Below are 20,476 nucleotides of genomic sequence, written 5' to 3'. Positions count from 1 at the left end.
ATACAGACTTTTTTTTTTATTAACTACCAAGCATTTGTCTCAGATATACTGCCGTACTGAGCAGAATTTCCCACGCGTGAAACGAACATTTGGCTATGTTAAGGAGTTAGGAAGGAATGATGTTGTTAGGTGGCAACCTACAGGTATTCCCTTGGCAATGTTGCGAAGGGCACTTGTAGTATTCCTTCATCAACATCAAGGAGAAACACAACCAGTCCCTCTGGGCTGTGGAAGTAGCCCGGGCTTGAACACTGTGGAAACAGTGGGTTTATTGTCCTGGTCCAAACTGTGGTGATCAGGCACAGGGCTGACAAACAGGTACCCCTACTCAGTCCTGATTATATTGTTTGCTTTACATTATATCCCTTGTTCCTCACTCAAGTTCTTCCCCTTTATCACCCTTATCTCCTCCCAAGTACACAACGTACAAACAACAATAAACATCCCTCTTTACTCTTACCGCACTGGCTCGTTTTGCTGACCTGCTGACCTTTTTTTTTTTTTTTTGTATTTTTTTATTTCATTGCTTTGGTAATGACTTGGCAACTTGTGTTTACTCAGAGATCTTCTAAGGGACCCATGTCTCTCTTTATTTTCTACAACATCTGTCAGTTTCTCACACTGTTGCCTTGTTAATGTAGCCGTAGATCAAGGCTAGCGATCTGCATGGATATTACTTTCCCTTTGGTATCAGGAATGTTTGAGTTTCACACATTGCTATCCTGTCAGTGTAACTATACGGTCACAGTATGCCGGATGTCTGCATGTCATGCAGTCGACACGGGAAGGGCTACAGATGTCATCTATCTGGACCTCTGTAAGGCCTTTGACACGGTCCCCCACAACATCCTTCTCTCTAAATTGGAGGGGTATGGATTTGATGGGTGGACTATTCGGTGGATAAGGAATTGGCTGGATGGTCGCATCCAGAGGGTAGTGGTCAACGGCTCAATGTTCAGATGGAGATTGGTGACGAGTGGCATCCCGCAGGGGTCCGTATTGGGACTGGTACTGTTTAATACCTTCATCAATGACATTGGCAGTGGGATCGAGTGCACCCTCAGCAAGTTTGCAGATGACACCAAGCTGAGTGGTGCGGTTGACGTGCCTGAGGGACGGGATGCCATCCAGAGGGACCTGGACAAGCTCGAGAAGTGGGCCCGTGTGAACCTCATGAGGTTCAACAAGGCCAAGTGCAAGGTCCTGCACCTGGGTTGGGGCAACCCCCAGTATCAATCCAGGCTGGGGGATGAAGGGATTGAGAGCAGCCCTGCCGAGAAGGACTTGGGGGTGCTGGTGGATGAAAAGCTGGACATGAGCCAGCAATGTGCACTCGCAGCCCAGAAGGCCAATCGTATCCTGGGCTGCATCCAAAGAAGTGTGGCCAGCAAGTTGAGGGAGGTGATTCTGCCCCTCTACTCTCCTCTGGGGAGACCCCACCTGGAGTACTGCATCCAGCTCTGGAGCCCTCAGCATAAGAAAGACACGGACCTGTTGGAGCAGGTCCAGAAGAAGGCCATGAAAATGATCAGGGGGGTGGAACACCTCCCCTATGAAGAAAGGCTGAGAGAGTTGGGGTTGTTCAGCCTAGAGAAGAGAAGGCTTCAGGGAGACCTTATTGCAGCCTATCAGTACTTCAAGGGGGCTTATAAAAAAAGATGGGGGCAAACTTTTTAGCAGGGCCTGTTGTGACAGGGCAAGGGGCAATGGCTTTAAACTAAAGGGGCGTAGATTCAGACTAGATAGAAGGAAGAAATTTTTTACGCTGAGTTTGGTGAAGCACTGGCACAGGTTGCCCAGAGAGGTGGTGGATGCCCCACCCCTGGAAACCTTCAAGGTCAGGTTGGAGGGGGCTCTGAGCAACCTGATCTAGTTGAAGATGTCCCTGCTTATTGCAGGGGGGTTGGACTAGATGACCTTTAGAGGTCCTTCCAACCCAAACTATTCTATGATTCCTCAACAGACTATGTTAAACAATACTGCTGTGAGGAGAGAAGTTATGAGTTTAGAGGCACTGTACAAACTGCATGCTGCTCAGCTCTCTGGTCTGCCAGTCAGTCTCTGTATGGCCAGCCAGCATGTGTGTCTTCGCCTTTTGGGCAGCCGTATCAATGGAAGTATGGCTATAGACATGGTGATGGAGGATGTTCAACAGTTAGAATGAAACTTGAAATGGAAAATGTAAGCATTGCGTTACAGCCAAGAGAGATGTCCTGTTGTGAGCACACGGGTTATCTCCAGTGGCTGACCTTCTTGCTGGGGTGCTGCGCTTCTGCAAAGCTGGCAACAGCGGCCCTGTGCTCTGCAACCAAGCATCCTGCTCTGTGCACCGACCTGCTGAAATAAATTTCCTCTGACACAGAGACAGAAGGATGAAAGAAAAATACGTGGGTTTTTTTAAGTACCTCCCTGGATGTGCTTTTCGACTCTAGACCAGGTTTCAGGTGGTCCTGGGGGGACCTCGGGAAGTGGTACCAACCCCCCCCCCCCTTTTTCACCTGCAGGCCTCGCCTCTCCCCCAGGAGGCCGGGGCAGCCGACCCCAGCACCCGCCCGCCGGTCCCGGCGCTCCCTGCCGGCAGCCGTTAGCTCCCGAAGGGCCGAGAGCAGAGAGCAGGCCTCCCGGAGCCACCAGTAACCCTCCTCGCTGGGACCGGTCCAGCGGCTCCGCCCGGTAGGGTCCGCCGTGTCCCGGGAGCGTGAGGCCGCTTTGCGCCCAGCGGGGGAGAGGCACCTGCGGGCGGGCACGGGCTGCTGCCGAGAGCGCTCTCCGCCCCAGATCACGGCAGCCGGCGCTGCCCGGTCCACGCCTGGCGCCGGGCGGGCGACAGGCTGCGGGCGCGACTGGTAACGGCTGCGCCCTCAGGGGCAGGGGAGCCGCCGCCGCCGGCGTCCTCCCGCGCTTCCCGCGGAGGGGCGCGGCTTGAGCCCCTCTTGGCGAGAAAGACGCTGGAAAGCGGGAGCGGGGCCGGCGGGGACCTGCGGCTGCAGGCCGGGGAGCGAGGTGAGGCAAGGCCGGGGACTCGGGGCGGCCGGGCCGCGGGGCTGAGGGGACCCCGGGCTGCTGCCGCCTTCGCCCACCGCGGGGCGCGGGGGTGGTGGAGGGGGCCCTGTCAGGAGGGCGCAGGGGAAGGCGAGGAGGCAGCAGGCGTTAGGGGAAGTGCTGACCTCTGAGGAGGGGAGGATGTTTCACAACCAAGCTCTGGAGCAACCTGTCCAGAGAAGTGATGGAATCTCCCTCTTTGGAGAGTTTCAGAACCCCTCCGGGTGAAGCCCTTGAGTGGCGCGGTCTGGCTTAGAAGCTGTTCTGGCCCACAGTGGGAGATTGGATGAGGTGACTTCCAGGGGTGCCTTCAACCCCAAACCTCCTCTGACACCCAAAATCCTCGTGCCGACTTGGTGCTTTCTGCATGATAACCCAAGTCTGTGTTAGCCCATGTCCCCAAATGGCTGTATATGGTCACTAGCTGTATCCTGTGTAGCCAAACGTCCGGGTCCTGATCCTGCAGCGTTCCCACGTACCCCAAAGAGAGCTCCAGGCCCTTGGCACCACTCCTGTCCCTGTGTGCCTTCATGGCCTCAGAAAAGTCCTCCAAGTATTGTGGGTTTGTGAAGGCAGTGCCATACATAACGTCATTTTTGTGGGAGGCGAGGGGCAAGCACGATGAAGCTTTTGCTAATCAGGAAAATATAAATTTGAGGGAGTTGGGAAAGCAGTGTCTGCTGTAGCTTGTCCTGAACTGAAAAATGCCAGTTGCATTGTTGGTGTTAAAAACCTGTTTGAAGTGGGCTAGAAACACTCATTGCACGCGCAAGAGCTTTCTCCTGTTTGTTTTCCCAAATACTACACAGCTTCTTAAAAATAAGCATTCAGTGGGGAGCCTCCTTAGGTGAAGGTAACGAGCCAGGTGTTGTAGCTGTGGGATAGCACATGTGGGATGCAGCTGCAGGCTGTATAAACAGCTTTTACGGAAGAGGTGTGAAAGCCTGCCTGTACTCTTCTCCAAATGTGCTGAGCGCTGGGTCATCAGGGCTGGCACAGGGTGTCTCCAGCCATGCTGGGGATCCAGGCTCTCCTGCCGTTCACAGCACGTGGCCACGGGTGCCATGGCTTCTGGGGCCCCCGATAAATTGTTCCCAGGCTTGGTTGGTTGACCTTGGTGGTGGTGGATGCCCTGACCTCATCCCAGTTCACTCCCCTCATCCCCCCTCCTCAGTGCACAGGTAAGGAGTTTGCAGGCAGTGCATAAACTTTCCTCCAGGTCTTTAAAAGCTGTATTGAGGCAGGATTCCTCACACCTGTGGAAAGGGGAGGATGTTTTGCCTCAGGAGAAAGAAAGGAGGCGTTTTCTGCACATAACCCCTAGCTGCTCAGCCCAGACATAACTCTAGGTGAGATCTGATGCAGATGGCTATCATAGCTAGCTTTTCAGCACTGCATTAAAAGCACTGTGTTTAACAGCTTCGCAGCCATCCTCCCTGGATGGATAGGAAATGTCCACAAGATGGGGCCCCTCTCCTTGATTGTCACGAAGAAGACTTTTAGGGGGTTTGGCTCTAATTGCAATAATCAACACTCTGAATGGTCCCTGTCAAGTCCTGCGGTAATGGCACACCACTGTCGGAGGAGTGGGAAGCTGTAGCGAGCAAAGCTGCTGAATGTTGTCTCTGCGTGCAGCAAGGCGCTGTAGCCTGCTGGATTATGATAAAAGGTGGAATGTCAGCTCCGCCTTAGGACTCTCGAGTTATTCAGAGGGAGCCCTGGTTGTGATACAACATCGTCACGCCCTGCATTTTAGTTTGCACTACTGAATGTTTATCGGTTTATCTCCTGTACATGGCAAAATCAGATTGCCTTGTGATATCATTAAAAGTTGATAAGCCAATGAGTTGGAAGAAGCGTGATTTGAATTGTACCCTTAGGGGATTCTATTTATGCTTGCTCATCATGAGCAAGATCTTTTTTCTCATACAAACATAGAGGTATACTGAGCTGCTTAAGGGAATTTTAACCGTGACAAACGGTGTTATTTCCAAAATGCTGAGTTAATGTCCTTGCAATTCTCTGTTATTTAAACTTGATTGGCCAAACAGTGCAAAATCACATAAAAATGACTCTGCAAACTAAAACTCAATGGAAAGGAGACGCACCTTAAGCAACCCAAATATGTATCACTGAAGAAGTAGCATTTAAAGAATAGCAACTAGTAAATCTGAACTTCTGCCATCCAAGCATCACCAGCGCTCATTAAAGGTAGGAGAAGCCTCTGTTACAGTATAGACTCTTGTGGAGACCATTTTTTCCAGTTTCATGTCTGGCACTCCCATCACTTGAGGTTCAGAGCTTGCTGGATGAGAAGATAGGGAGTTGCCACCTTGATGACATGCATAGAGGAAGCAGGAAAAGGGCTGATGAGGTGTTTCTGAGCAATGGGAAGAGTAAATAGAGGGATGAAGGAGAAGGCACAGAAGTGTTTCAAACTAGAGCTGTTTCGAGTCTTGTTACCTATTTCTGTGTTGATGCTGTAGCCCCAGGCTCACCACTGTGGGTGGGAGAACAGCACAGATGCTGTTGTGCTATGGCTGCAGTATTAGAAGTTCACAGATTGGGCTTTCTGCCTAAACTGGGTCTTACCAAAATTGTTTTACTATTTGGTTTTATTTTATAAAGGGGCTTATGTGATAGCCTAAATCTTGAAACTGGGAAGGGTAAATCAAAGCAATGGAAATGCCAGATCTGGGCTGTAAATATGTCATGTGTGGGCTTGATAAAATGTGACAAACTGTCTAAAACTGTGAGACTGTGAAGTATAGCGAGTACTTTTTTGAAAAAAAGGCAAGGCATGCAGCATTTTAAACTCATGATGAAATTCACACTTCATAAAGCTTTGAAAGAAAAGTCAAAAGAGATGGCAATGCAGCTGGTTTCTTAGGTGGAGATCAAACCTGAATAGTTGATATGTTAAAAGTCTTCATGTGTCTCAGCCACAGATGAGTTTGAACTGTATTTAATTTGAAGTTTCATAAATGCAAAGAGCTGATCTCACCTACAAGTGCAAAGAGCTGATCTAAACTGCGAATACAGTCAGATTTCTAAACTAATAACCTGCTGCTCATTAAATTTGTGGTGATTGAATTACATATAGGTGAAAATTAGAATTTAATTAATAAGCAACTTTTAAAGTCCTGGGTTCCTGCAATTTTTATAGAAATGTATTTTAGCTGTACCTGATAAATTCTATGGGGTGCGAGGAGAAAAAAGTGTTTTGTTCATGGTCTGCTCAATATCTCTATTAATCCCTTCTGTGAACTATTCTTACGTACTTTTGAAAATCTGCATCCATATCAGTTTAATTAGTATTTTTCACCAAGCATTCACTCTGTTCAAAGAAAGGTTATGCTGTGAATTTTTGCATGTTTGTAGGGCTAGCCTCAGCAGTACAAGATGATTTACCCCCTTCTGTGAATAATTTGTAAACATTCTTTGAGTCACTACATTTTTAAAAAAACTTATTGATGCAGCATGATGTTTTTGTTCATTAAACCTTGGCAATACTGTTATTTTTGTTTAAACACAGCTTGTGTTTTAACATGTATTTTTAAACTGATTTATTTTAAAAGAAACAAGTCTTTTACTTAAATAGAAATCAATTTTTGTTGGCTTACTGCTCAGATGAACTGCTCTTGAAGGAAAACAATCAGCAAGCACGATGGTAGGAGAGTTGTTCTAAGTCTGGTCAGTTTACAGTGTGTTTGAAGTCTCATGCCTTTGCTTTGCCTGAGATGTGGAAAAGGTACTTCTGCCTCATTGTAATGCTGGCAAAGCTGCAGTCAGTCAAACTGGCAAGTTAAACTCCAGCTGCATCTTTTGGAGATTATGTGGTGATTGATTGCAGGTGGTCAGGAGACGAGCTTTGTTCAAAAAACGCACTGTTGAGAGACATCCTTAAAGGGGGCCAGTTCTTGGTGCTGGGAACCTCCCCATGTATCACCCCAAAGCATGTCCTGTGAGAAGAGCATAACTGGCATAAAGAGGCAGGATTTGGAGTAATTTGTTTTGTTGTTCACTGTGTTTTCTTGTGTTTTTTTTAATACCATTTACCATGTTACATACATTTGTAGCAGAGAAATTGAAGAGGGGAGAGAGTATTGGAAGTGTATTAAAGGTCTTATCTGACATCTGTTTGAATTAGAAAATCTAGAAGGGAATAAATGGTTAATATATATTCCTAACAAAAAATAGTTAAGCATTGAAAAGTGCATTTGATTTTTATTGCCAGCATGCTGCATTTCACTTTAGTAAGGGGACCAGCCAGACCAAGCAATATTGTTCCAGTGCATGCATTTACATGGGAAGAGGGACTAGCTCTTGTTAATAAGCAAACAGTGCTATTTTGATTGGTTAAGAGTGGCAGCAGAGCTAGGTTAAACAGCTTCTCAGACTAGGGTAGAAAAAAGGCTCTGTGTATGACTACATACTGCTTGGTGGAGGGGGAAGAGTAGGGGGTACCAAATGTCAGTTAGGTTTAAAAAGACGCTATAGTGGCCTATCTCCAGTTGAAAGGAACAAGAAATTAAACTGAGCTTGAGGGATTCTTCTGAGAAGACCTCTTAGGACATAAACTCTTTGGAAACCTTTCTTCACTTGAGGAGAAATGGAGTAGTTTTCACTTCATACTTTAAAATGTATACTTCTAGAGAAGTTAGGTATCTGTGATGTATGAGGATATGTTATATGCACAACACTAGTGTATGTCTCTGTATTCCTCTGACCACTCTCAGTTCAGATTACATAGTGTGTGACTCTCAGAGAAAACCCTCTGCTGATTTACCTTCTTCGAGTTGATTTATTAGAACTTTGAGATGCCAGTTAACGATGGGTTCCCTGGGAAAGGGCTGTATGGAGCAGGGTATACAAGGGACCAGCGAAGTGCACGTAGGCAGCAGCAGCAGCCTTGGATTCCCCATGGAGGAAGGGAAAGGGGACATGCACAATGAAAACTTGAAGGGAAAAAGTAGTCAGAAAAGCAGCATGCTGACAGTGGTGTCACACAGGAGTAACAGCAAGAGGTTACCAGGTGCCAGCCTGTGAGGAGCAGCTGTAAGACCACATTGGGAAGAATGATTATGAAGCACAGTGTGTGGGGACATCACATGGAAATGTAGTTATCACATGCTGGATTGTTCCAGGCACAAAACTAGGAATGGTGGACTGACATAAGCCCTTCTTCTGGCCTTACCGCACTTCTGGGTTATGCTGACTGACCTGGAATTCACGAATATTTCTGGGAACCAGAGCAGGCTGGTGTCAAAAGCCTGTTTACAATAAACACCTGGAGCTTTCACTTCTAACCTTGCAGTATCAAGTGGGTATTACTAGATGTCTGGAGGGGACTGTGGGGACTGCATGAAGATCATGACCCGTAACGATAGTTGTTACTGCAAACAAATTATATTACTGTTTGTCCTTTTTGCTTTCCTGCAGATTCCTAGATGGCTAATGAATCGAGGCCTTGCCCATGTGGTATTGGAGACAGGTTTGACTATGAGGGTTGTGGGCAGGAAGTACAAGTTGAGCACATCAAGGCGTATGTTTGCAAAGCACCTGCCAGCGCAGACAAAGCTGTGGTTGTGATTCACGATATATTTGGATGGCAACTCCCAAACACCAGATACATGGCTGATATGCTTGCGGCTAATGGATACATGTAAGAAATCTTTTCTTGGCCAAGAAATCCCACTCTTTATGATTTCTAGCCTTACGTTAGAACTGTTATTCCCATACATGAGAGGAAACTATTACCAGGGCGGTTTGAGTGATATATTTCCATAATACAAAACCACAAAGGAACTTTGCTGTGAAATGTTGCGGAGTACAGCATGCTTCCTTCATACTTTGCTGTTTACAGAGGAAGTGACTGCACACGTAGAATGCATAGAATATTGAAAACACGATGCAGTAAAAAGTGATTCTGATAATTTTCCCAGCAATATGAGATGGCTTTAAAAAAGTGTGTTCTGAAACAGAACTGTGTATTCTGTTTTTAGAAGTCTTTTTAAAATAAACAGTCATTCAAGATAAATTATATGATGGGATTTTAAAAAATTGTCATCAGCAGAAATATGAATGAATGTACTATGTTTTGAATATGATATTGAATATGTACATTGAATATGTGCGTATGAATCATTCATATGCACACATGGAGTATTAAATACAATCCCCTTCCCCCCTGCAAATCTTTGACACTCATTTTCGGTGCCCTACAGCCGGTAAATGCAGCAACATCTTGCAAAAACTGGATATGCTGCAAGGTACTCTATTTACAGTATACATTACAAACATTCATATAGGGTTGGGACTGGCCTGCGGTTCCAAAAAGCAAACCTCCACCTAATTCTGTAGTGGTCTAGTTTTGAGACACGGTGCCTTTAATGCTGTCAGCCTATGGAGCATGAGGGAAGTCAGATGTCAGCAGACAGTTGCCATGTGGCTGAGATCTGTTTGTGGAGCTGAAAGGAGCTCTGTGTCTCCGCAAGATAAAGATACCACCTTTCTGAGGATTAGCGTTTTCTGATACGCTGGAACAATGAATTGGTCTATAGTCTGCTCCTTGCTACTGTCTGTCCTGAGGACTTGACATCCCCTGTTCTGCTCCATGATTGGAAGTATGTTTGTCTTGTGACCAAATGCAATGATTCTCAACATGAGACTGGACGTATACCTTTCATGCTGTGCAGGATACTGGCAAATCGCTAGTATGACAGTGTGCTTCCTTATTACGGTAAGAGTCTGCTCAGTCAAAAGTACCCAGTGTCTGATGAATTGGTATTTCTCCACACTATCTTACTTCCTGTAATTTTTCCCTGTGATTCATCCTATGTCATACTTCTTTTTGTAATACCTTCTTTCCCTCCACCTGTACTGCTAATACCGCAGTGGTCAAGGGAAGAAGGCTGGTGTTTCCATTGCTCTAAGCAGGAGGAGAGCTGAGAGTTTTCAGGCAGTAGTGTTTGAATGAAGAGAGGCTGTGTGTGTCTTCCCTAATTGCTTCAAGATGCTGTTGAACTAGTGCAGCAATGTTTATTGAGAGGAAAATAGCTGGACTTTTTCCTAGTGCAGTATGGGATGAGGAGCTATGAGAGCTGTATTTCAGAGACCACATTGAGACTGATGGCTCATAGTGTCTTACCAGGCTAGTTTGAGTGGGGAAGAACCTGTTCTATGTGGGCTTGGGAAGGTTCACTTTCAAAACAATACATAGCCTTTCTGACAGGTACTTATCCAAAGGCTGTGCAATTTTGCCCATATCTTTCCAAACACAAGTATGCTGTGGGTGTCGCTGTGGTTTTTTTTTCACAGAAATTATCAAACACAGTAAAAAAAATAAAAATGCTTGCAACATACTTTGGTCAGCTGTAGGCCAAACTGATCCAGTCATTTCACCGTGATCATTGAGATACAAACTGTGTGTCTGAGGAGGGAGAGAGCCAAAGGCATTTAATAAGTGAAACATGATAGCAGTTTCCCAGGGATCCCATTGCTTCCCTGTGGGCTGGGCTTGGGAGAACACACAGCAGCATCTGGGGGTGACCTAGTGATGGCAGCCTCCAGAGTTCCTGCTTGTTTCCTTCTGCATGAGGAGACTGTATTATCCACTCGTGACTGCACCATCACAACTCTGCTGCTGGTCCTGCAACACATTTCAGCTGAGGTCATCCCGAGCCAGGGTTTGGGCACCCCTGTGATGCAGGAACTCTTCAGTACTGAGTGGACTCTTACTGTACTTCCCTTTTTCCAGTCACCAAATGATGTCCGCGGTAAAACACTCCTCCCTTTCTTCCCACATGTTTTCCCTTCACTTGTTCTTTGCTGACTTCAGTCCATCAGGTGTTTGGTTTTTTTTTCCCCTAGCTCATAAGTAAGCCTCATGATGTGCTCTGTAATAAATAATTATTTTATGTAATGGTCTTTGTTTAAATGGAACCCATTAACGATGGATTTATGTTAAATGGTATTATGTTGTATGCAAAATTGAAAATTGTTGTAATCAGGACCTAGTTTGATCATCCTTTACAAGATAATCTATTGTTTTACTGTATATAGTTTCAAATTATGTACTCAAAACAGGTAAAATACTAGGGATAAAAATATTTAAATTTTCCAGATTTGTATCACAAATTGTATTAAGTGGTTTAGTCATTGAAAAAAGCCTATATAGATTCCTATGAATGTTTTCTAAAGCTCATAGGCATTTCTGTAGAATAGTTAACAATGATGTTTAAAAACATTACTTTCTCAGGAAAAAGAAATCAAAAAAATTATGCCTGGATAGAAACTTTCCATGCTATGAAGGGCCAAAAAAATCTCAGTGTTTGATTAATTCGATCAATTTTGATGTTTTTGTGTGTGTGTCTGTGTGTGCAGAGCCATCTGCCCAGACTTTTTTGCAGGAAGAGAAGCTTGGAAGCCTTCTGATGACTGGTCCAAGTTTGATGATTGGCTGAAAACTCGAGATGCCAGGAAAATAAACAAGTAAGATGTCAGGGAGCTGGGTATCACATTGCCTGCTGCTGTCAGATATTGCTTCCCCCCCCTCCCCCTTTTTTTTTTTTGAGATTGGATGCAGCTAATCTACCAGTGAAGGTGGCCTTTTTTTAATGACTCCTTAGAAGTGGATGGAATCAGTGACCTTTTATTTTGCCTTGAAGTTCAAGGACAACTCTCTCAGTAGTGGCTTAGTGAAGAGTTTTGTCATCTGTTATTGATATCATAGACTGCTAATTGCTTCCTCTGCCTCAAAAAGCATGGTTTAAAAATGACCAGTGACACAAGCAGTGAGAAAGCATAATCCTCATCTTGACTCTCACCAAGTGTGAGAGAGTGATACTTTAAGATGTTGTATGGAAAGAAGAAAAGAGTTTCTTATTGTGCCATCGTACTTGCCCAGCATGGTGTAACTGGCGCCAGGTAGCTGATGGCTGGATCATCTCTTGTCAGGGCGCAGTGAGGGCTGGCAGCTCCCTAGGGGGCAGGGTGCTGGGAGCCAAGAGGAGTATCAGCTGGCAGTGCCAGGGCCCTATCCCACGGTACTCCAGAAAGATGGGCAGGGCAGGCAGCAGGATGGCAGCCAGGGTCAACTGAGGCAGGTCTGAGGTCAAGCTGGGAATGCGGAAGTTGGGGGCAGGGGCAGGCAGGTCCGGAGACATTAACCAGTATCAGATACAGTCCAGTGATCACCAGGCAGGTCTGTAGTGATGTGGCAGGGCCGAGGCCAAGCCGGGAAGTGAGTCTGTGGTCCATGATCTGGACAGGGGTCTGGATCAACAGGGCCCATGGCCAGGCACAGGCATGGCTGCGACAGAGTGGGAACTGTAGCTCGAGCAAGGCCGAATGGCAGAACCTCAGCTTAAAAGCAAATCCCATGCAGACAGGGGTTGTCAGTCCTTGCTGAGGCTGCCCCACAGCACTGTCTGGGAGCCTCTCCCCGTGGTCACTAGAGGGAATGGAGCAGCCCTCACCTGCACTATCTCCAGGTTGACTCTGGGTCCTGGCAGCAAACCCCTGGGGGAGGGAGGAGTGGATGTGTTCGGGGCCCTGAACACAGATTTGGCATGCAGCCTCTTCTTTTCACTGTGAAGAATTTTTAAGACCAAGTTTTTTGTGATTTAAACTCATGGTGTGTTGGCTGCCTTGAAAAAAACCGCTAACTTTGGACAACATAAGGCAAGAGTACTCTGCTAGCACCTTAGTTTATATTGCACAGCTACGTAGCAGTGGGAGAGCAGAGCTGTTTGCTGCTACAACCTTAGAGTCAAACTCTTGGCTTAGCAAAGGCCAAGGGAAAGGTATAAGCCTGCACTTACGTGCAGACTATATGCTCTTGTAATTAGTGGGATCAAAGACATCTTCATTAGCTCCTAAAGATGTTATCCTGGCACCACTGCTGAAGAAACTGTTGGTTCCAGTTCTGTCCAGCTGTTGGTGTAACTGCATCCCTTTTCCTGCATGTTAGGATAGCTGACCGATAGCTGAGTTGTATTCAGCAGTGTTGGCGTTTTCTTGATCACTCAGATTTCCGTGATGCACATCAGCCCAGTTATATTAGAATGCCCTTTGGTTTCCTTAACTCATAATTTCCTTCTAGTAATGGAGTCTGTAATACCTGTTTTAGATTTCTCCTGCAGATTTTGAAACAGACTTTACTGGCGTCTTCCTGAACTACAGCAGTGTTTGCAGCACCTCTTGTTTTGCTCTTTCCTGAGAGAATCTAACAGGTAGCTTAAGGGCTTCTTCCTCTGCCTCAAAGGCAGACCATGTGGTCCAAATTATCATGTCTTCTCACAGCAGAAAGACACCACCTCTGGAGAGGAATAGGACTGATTTCTTCAGCATGCTGATAACACTTGGGAGTCTTTGGTTATTGCCTGTGTCCTAGGCAGAGTGATAGAAAACTCTGTGACTAGAAGGGACACTGACAGACAGTTTCTCAAATTTGACTCAAAACCAAACAAGATGAAACATTTGAAGGGGGAAGGAAGAATGACAGCTGGAACAGCTGAAATAGTAGGCAAGTACCAACTGCTGCTCTTCATTGAAAGGGTTTTGCTACTGTTTGTGGACCAGGTATGTTCTTGGGCTGTTGAACTCAGGCTGCTACAGGATGCCAAGGTCCTTTGCCAAGCAAAGGTGTTTTCTTCTCTGTAACTTGGACTAGAATCTTCTGGCCTCTAAACCCTGGTGTAGGGGTACTGCCCTGCAGCCATTTGGCTGTTTGTATGATAAATGACCCTCATGTCCTTAATGAAGAAGTGTGCATAGGGACCATTGAGAAACAGAAGCTAGTGCTTCACATGTGAAGCAGTCCTTGAGGAACACAGCGCAGACAGTGATCTGTGGCCTGTCATGGCTTCCAGTTAGCTTTGAATTTAAGCTGTTGGTTAATCTTAACTTGTTAGCAAGTAAAGTCATCTGTTGTTTTAGTCCTGCCCCCAAAGAGATCATGCCTTCCCCTCCTGTGTGCAACACTGCCCGAGCATTTATGAGCAAAGACCCGTCAGTAGCAGCGGTGCTCTGCTGCCTTAATAACACAGAAGGAAGCTGTTGGCAAGGCAATACTGAGAAGGGGTCAGACTAATTAGAGACCAAACTAATTAACTTGCTGGGAGAGCAGATATCTTTCTTGGACTGTTGGGAGTAGCGACGTTGAAGGTTGCTGGGCTTAGGTATTTGGTGAGAAGGTTATGGGAGACGTAACTGAATCATTTCCAGAGAGCTCCTGTCTCAGAGGGGTCAGTTGTCGTGGAAACTTTTTAGTTTGGAATCTGTCCCCTCTCTGCTGCAATGGGAAGGAACGGTTGGGCTCTGCCTGGTATTTCTTACAGGCGATTCACGTTTCAAGTGTCAGCTCCAGTGAAGAAAGAATTTTTTGGCACTTAATTTGCTTCTGTGTGTGTTTGTGTGTTGGCAAATAATGTGGTATTTGCGAGGCTGATGTATCGATGGCATATATAGCTTGCGTGCCCCAGGGCGCAAGGAACTGGGGCTGAAAATAGAGTCTTGAGGTGATACAGAAGACTTAACTGCTATCTCTCTCCCACCAATACTTTCTCTTTACTGCCTCTGCGTGGTGACACCTGCTTCAGGGGTAAATGGGTGTTTTCAGAACATCTGGGCAAGGTGTATTTCAAGCTACATTGTAAATTCTGAAAACATCTACCATGTTTGTTACATTGACTTCTCTGCAGCAAATATCTCAGATGCTAACTTACAGTTATTGTCAGCATTTTGACTGTCTAACGAATAGTATTCTCTAGAGAGATTTTTATTACTTTTTCTATCTACATTTACAAAGCTAAAATTCATCCAGCTTCTCAGAGAATTTTAAGCTTTTTTAACTCTTAGGTAGGTGTTTAATCAATCATCTACTTTCTATCCCTTTAGGTTTCCTTCGATGTATGTTATTCATGTTGCATTTTTATTTAATTCCATTCAGTTCTTGTTTTTTTCGCTTTCTGATGATTTCAGATTAGCAACCCCTAATATTTGTCTGAAATAATGATTTATTTAAAGTATATGAAAGAAAATATAGTAGCAGCATGATATGGGGACACTTACATGCATATCTACATTTTCTTCTCATATTTTCAAATACTGTTTTTACTATGGGTGCTTAATTTGCATTTGCTTATATATTCCAGAGAAGCTGATGCTGTCCTGAAATATCTGAAGGAACAGTGTGGTGCAAAGAAGTTAGGGGTTGTTGGTTTTTGCTGGGGTGGTATTGCTGTACATCACCTGATGATGACATACCCAGAATTGAAGGCTGGTGTGTCTCTCTATGGTAGGTAAATACAAGGGTGTAGTACAAGCAGGTACATATGCATATGTATATTGTGTAGCTTAAGTACTTGATCTAGCATTATTTCTTCAAATCAGGCTGTCAGCTGATGAAGAGAGGTATTTTGCGTGGGAATGGCTCAAAGCTGCGCCAGGGGAGGTTTAGGCTGGCCATTAGGAAGCATTTCTTTGCTGAGAGGGTGGTCAAACACTGGAACAGGCTTCCTAGAGAGGTGGTCGATGCCCCAAGCCTGTCAGTGTTTAAGAGGTGTTTGGACAATGCCCTTAACAACATGCTTTAACTTTGGGTCAGCCCTGAACTGGTCAGGCAGTTGGACTAGGTGATCGTTGTAGGTCCCTTCCAACAGAAATAGTCTATTCTGTTCTATTCTAGTCTAGTCTATTTTCAGCAGAGTAGGAAGAATAGTATGGAAAGAAGATGGTGGTGAGGATATTTGTTCCTAGTTTCAGAATGGTCATAGCAGCCATGTCTTTATTTCAGGTCTGGACGGACAGACATGTTGTTCTTTGGTCACCTTCCCAATTTAGCTCCCTTTTCCTGTTTACTACTGCTCTGCATGCTGCAGAGCTAGAACTTCACGCGGGAGCAGAGAGTGGTTTTTTTTGATCTAGCTACTCTGTAAAGTTAGATTGTGGTTATTTTAACACTGGCTTTCCTTTTATGCTCTGCTCAAGAAGCCGGGATAGCTAAGCTGCCCTTTGCTAACGTTCTCAGAATGTAAATTTTGGTCTACTTACTGAAGCATTGACTTTCCCAGTCAGTTCAAAAGAACTCAAGCTTGTATGCACAGAAGGCATCTTTCACGTCTTATTAATTCAGATATTCAGTCTGTATCTTAAGAAACTGGCTTAAATAGAGTTTTAATCTAGGAGGGTATTCTTCTAGGATCCCTGGTTACAGTAGCTTGAAAGTAAAGCTAATATTTATGGCTACATATTGCATGAGGCATGAAAGCTTTTCACTGCAGAAGCAGAGTGCTGTATTTGAATCTGGATTTCACCTTAAAAGTCAATTGAAGAGGTTTTTTTATTTCGTTAATGTTTTCTAGGACTAATCAAGGATTCTGATGATATATCTAATCTCCTGAACCCTACATTTTTCATTTTTGCTGAAAAAGATGACTTCATTCCTCTTCATCAAGTATGCTAATAACCTCCATCTTCTTTCATTTCTGCATGTTTATATTTCCATCCTGAATTGGGAGTCAAAAGTCAGCCTCATAATAGTGCTTGAAGGTCAAAAAATAAGCAGAAAAATGGAGCTAGACATAGAAGGGCTAATGTAACCTAGGCAAAGAATGAAAACTTTTTTGTTTGTTTGTTTTCTTAAGTCTCTTTTCTTTTGTAAAAGTATGGCTAGTAACCCAGGTAACAAAGTTTTATCAAAATCCCATTGCTGTTTTGGAGTACTCTACTCTGGGAGCTATCCTTTGCTGTATGACTTTGTTTTCTATTGGTCCGAGGAACCCATAAACAACGTAGGATATGCTGAATGGCATCCATAGGTGTCTGTTAGAAGCTTTTTCTTCAGGTGTAGTGTATTTAGTATTGTCATATATTTCACATATAGGAAGTACTTTTTTTATGTCCATATCTTTGCAGATCGTTGGACCTGCCTTTATATTCTAACAAATTTTCTAGACCCTTACTGCAAAGGTCTTTTTCTTTATGTAATTTTACTTTCTGTTTTGCCCATATGGAGCATGGTTATTAGTGTCTAGCATGAATGATAAATTAGGGAGTTGAACTATGAATAAGCTGAGGACCGGCAGCATGGAATATGGCTATGTTAATGTAACTACTACTGTGCTCTATATTACAGATCACCCTGCTGGAGCAGAAGCTAAATAAAAATTGTAAAGTCGATTTTGAAGTTAAAATTTATCCTGGACAAACTCATGGTTTTGTACATCGCAGAGGAGAAGATATCAGTCCTCAAGATAAGCCTTATATTGAGGAAGGAAGAAAGGATATGATCAACTGGCTGAATAAATACATTTAATAGAAGAGCAAGCAACTTAATTTGTGACACAATTATGTAATACACTGCAGATTTTTGATAACACATTTTAGAAAATTGGAGGGGAGAGTTTGTTGAAATAGAAATTAAAGAAAAAAGCAAACAATATTTTAGATGTTTTTTGCCAGTAGATTCTAATTGATACTTTCATACTATGTTCTTTTGAAGAAGTCTCAGCTTTCACCTAGCAGTGTCATGTTTTAATACGCTGTGAAATATTCTCCAGTTCCTTGAGGTTTATCTTAATGCTTGAAATAAGTTAGACTAATGGTAAATTAATCTCTTTGTGTATTATGGCCACTGTTCATCTAAGTTCTACATAAATCACAAGCCCAAAATCTAGGGACACAAATGCATTGTTTGGTGAAGCTCATTGTGAGAGACTAGGCTTTTTTGACTTGTACCCTGGTGGCAGATGTGTATTTAACCAGTGACGTAAATGGGCATATCTTGTTTCAAAATTTGTGGCTAAGGTTATTCAGATGGGGTACCACGTTCTCAGATACCTTTGGTTTTGTGAAGCTCTGTAGATGATTTCCCGGTCAGTTTAGGAATTCAGAAGTACAATGCAATCTGCAGACAGGGCATTTTAATGCGTGGCTTACAAACCATGGTTGCAGCTTAAAGAAGAAATGTTACATGTTTTTGCGTAATGTGTCTTGTTATGTAACTTTTCCATCGATGATACAGCAAAAATCTCCGTGTTGCATCAGCTCAAGGTTGCATCTACCTCAGCACCCAGCCTCCGTCAGTGGCCAGCAGTGGCTGCGTAGGGAATTTCCCCTCTCACTCCGCATCCCGGCAGCCGGTTCAGGGGGTTCCTGAGCTGGATGTTGCCACTGGAGCAGCGTGTCGACTGGCCACTCATGGACTTAGCCTCTGAATTTGCCAGTCCCTTTTTGAACCTGCTTGAAATGCTGACCTCTGGTGCACCCTATGACAGTGACTTCCGCAGTTTAATTATGCCTCGTGGGGAGATACTGCCTAGTATCTTCATTGGGTGCCGGTACTTCTAAAGTTATAAGGAAAAAAAAAAAAAAAAGAAAAGAATGTACGTCCCTCTTCACCTTCTCAGTGCTACTGGTAAAGACTGCTGTGTGATTTAATGGGAAGAAAATGTAATTTGGGAAAGCCTTAATTTTACTAATGACAGTCTCTCAAATTAAACTGATACACTGTCAGCGAAATATACATTGTGGTGTGCCATTTAAAAGTAGTCAACGGTACGTATTAACCGTCTCTCTCTCAATGGGATTTTAATTTCTTTTGCTATTTCCCATCCATGTTTTCCTCCTTTACATGCTGCTAATGGCCCTCTGTCTTTCCCGTCGGGAGGTCTTCAGAGAATTCTGGCCTGTGACTGCTGATTAACTGTTGCTTTTCATATGATACCATCTATATGTAATGTATTAGTCCTGCCGTTACCTGGGTGATACAGCTCTCGTAACACATTCTTCCAGGAGAAGAAGGTAGAGGTCTGGAAGTTTATTGTACCTTGATTACCCCAGTGTAAAACCTGGATACCTCCACATTAATGGAGCTCCTTTAGCATTAGAAGGTTAGCTAATGTGCAAGAGGACATATATTTAGAGAACAGCAGTCATTCACAAATACTGAAACGGCATGTGTACTGTAACGCTAACACCGTGACTAATCAAAAAGAAAAATTGAACAGAGATGCAGCATTTGTCTGAAGCAAAAGGGTAGCTACGAGTTACTACAAGTACAGCCAAATCTTTATGATAAAACTGTAAGTCACTGAGTAAGAGCTGGAAATGCGAGATCCAAAAGAGGTATGTGTTTACAGTACAAAGCGCAACCAACTGCACGTACCGAGGTCATGAATGTGTTGAATTGTTTTGACTTCTAAGTAAAAAAACTTCATGGATTGCATAGCAAGGAACATGGAAACAACAGGAAATCAAATTAAAAGCCAGTTAATTTCTGAAGTTTAATGTTAATATTAAGGTAAAGGGGAATAGTCTTATGTATGAAGAAGAATTTCTGGAGCCACATTACTGTGACTAAGGGAGTAGAAATGTGGTTAAACAACTCCAGTGCAGAAAAGGTTCTGCAAGCATTGCTGTCATTTCTCTTTTCTAGGAATGATTTAAACTGCCAGTTTTTCTCGCGTTTATTTTAACACTGTTTTTTGAAGTTGCTATGGAGTATCTAAGCTCCCTGTGTGCTATAATTTGTTGTTTGTAGTATACAAGTGGGAAAAGCCAAAAAACCAAAAGGGTTGGGCTTTGAACCTTATGACTTCACTCTGGAATTCTCTGGTAGGCTTTTTTTTCATTCGTTTTACTTTATTTTAGGAATTGTAAATAAATAGCATTGACAAAGTTATTCAGAATATGGGAAAACAGCTTATATGGGGACTAAATTGTAAGGCTGGTCGCTTTCCCAAGGCAAAAGTGTAGTAGACTAACGTGCATTTAGTGCTACTTTTTAGATGTGCCTCTGAGGAAACAGTGAATTTTGGATTGCTAATATCATTAGATAAAGCTCTTTAAAGAATAATCCTAGTAGAATCATAGAATCATTAAGGTTGGAAAAGACCTCTAAGATCATCAAGTCCAACCGTCAACCCAACACCACCATGCCCACTAAACCGTGTCCCTAAGCGCCTCATCTACACGTCTTTTAAATACTTCCAGGGATGGTGACTCCACCGAGTCATAATCCAATGAAAAGAAAATCAGGAGAATGGGAGGGATACAAGGATCAGGCAGTCACTTTAATTCAAAAGGAAAAAAAAATGTATAAAATGTCCTGTGATAGGATAAAAATGTATCAGCATTTTAATCACTTACTATAATGATACACACAGCAATCTACAAAGCTGTTACCTTTTTACATGATACTTATTTTCACTCTGAAAGAGAAAATATTTTTCCTATACTATATACGCTTTGTCTTGTATAGAGCTTTGAAGCGATGTCTCTACTTCACTACCTCACCCCGCTGATAACTTTAGATATGTCTTTTACCAATGGATGACTAGTCTAAGGAAATAATAGTGCCAGCGTAATGTTTAAAAGTGATACAACCCCAACCTTTAAAAACAAAGGAACACCCTTAAAAGAAGAAAAA

The 20,476-nt window shown here is 43.8% G+C and overlaps 1 protein-coding gene across 2 annotated transcripts; it reads left to right on the top strand.

Annotated features, from left to right (window-relative positions):
• The first annotated feature begins 2,632 nt into the window (after positions 1-2,632).
• LOC143157421 (carboxymethylenebutenolidase homolog) lies at positions 2,633-18,566 on the top strand. Of its 2 annotated transcripts, none has more exons than XM_076332248.1 (6): positions 2,633-2,673; positions 8,485-8,707; positions 11,428-11,535; positions 15,201-15,343; positions 16,410-16,501; positions 17,183-18,566. In XM_076332248.1, exons 2-6 carry the CDS (start codon positions 8,493-8,495, stop codon positions 17,360-17,362), a joined length of 738 nt encoding a protein of 245 aa, XP_076188363.1. In that variant the 5' UTR covers positions 2,633-2,673; positions 8,485-8,492; the 3' UTR covers positions 17,363-18,566. The 2 variants fall into 2 exon arrangements, with proteins under 2 accessions (XP_076188363.1, XP_076188361.1); XM_076332246.1 differs by lacking the exon at positions 2,633-2,673 and adding an exon at positions 2,882-3,003.
• The last annotated feature ends 1,910 nt before the right edge of the window (positions 18,567-20,476 follow it).

The sequence above is a fragment of the Aptenodytes patagonicus genome, chromosome 2 (genome assembly GCF_965638725.1).
Source record: "Aptenodytes patagonicus chromosome 2, bAptPat1.pri.cur, whole genome shotgun sequence".
NCBI lineage: Eukaryota > Metazoa > Chordata > Aves > Sphenisciformes > Spheniscidae > Aptenodytes > Aptenodytes patagonicus.
Note: the sequence above shows the minus strand (reverse complement) of the source record. Positions and strands in the feature narration are given on the sequence as shown.

Coding starts and splice junctions, on each gene's coding strand:
- LOC143157421 (XM_076332248.1), top strand. CDS start 8,493: ATGGCTAATGAATCGAGGCCTTGCCCATGTGGTATTGGAGACAGGTTT. Junction 8,708..11,427: donor CTTGCGGCTAATGGATACAT/GTAAGAAATCTT, acceptor CTGTGTGTGCAG/AGCCATCTGCCCAGACTTTT. Junction 15,344..16,409: donor GGCTGGTGTGTCTCTCTATG/GTAGGTAAATAC, acceptor AATGTTTTCTAG/GACTAATCAAGGATTCTGAT.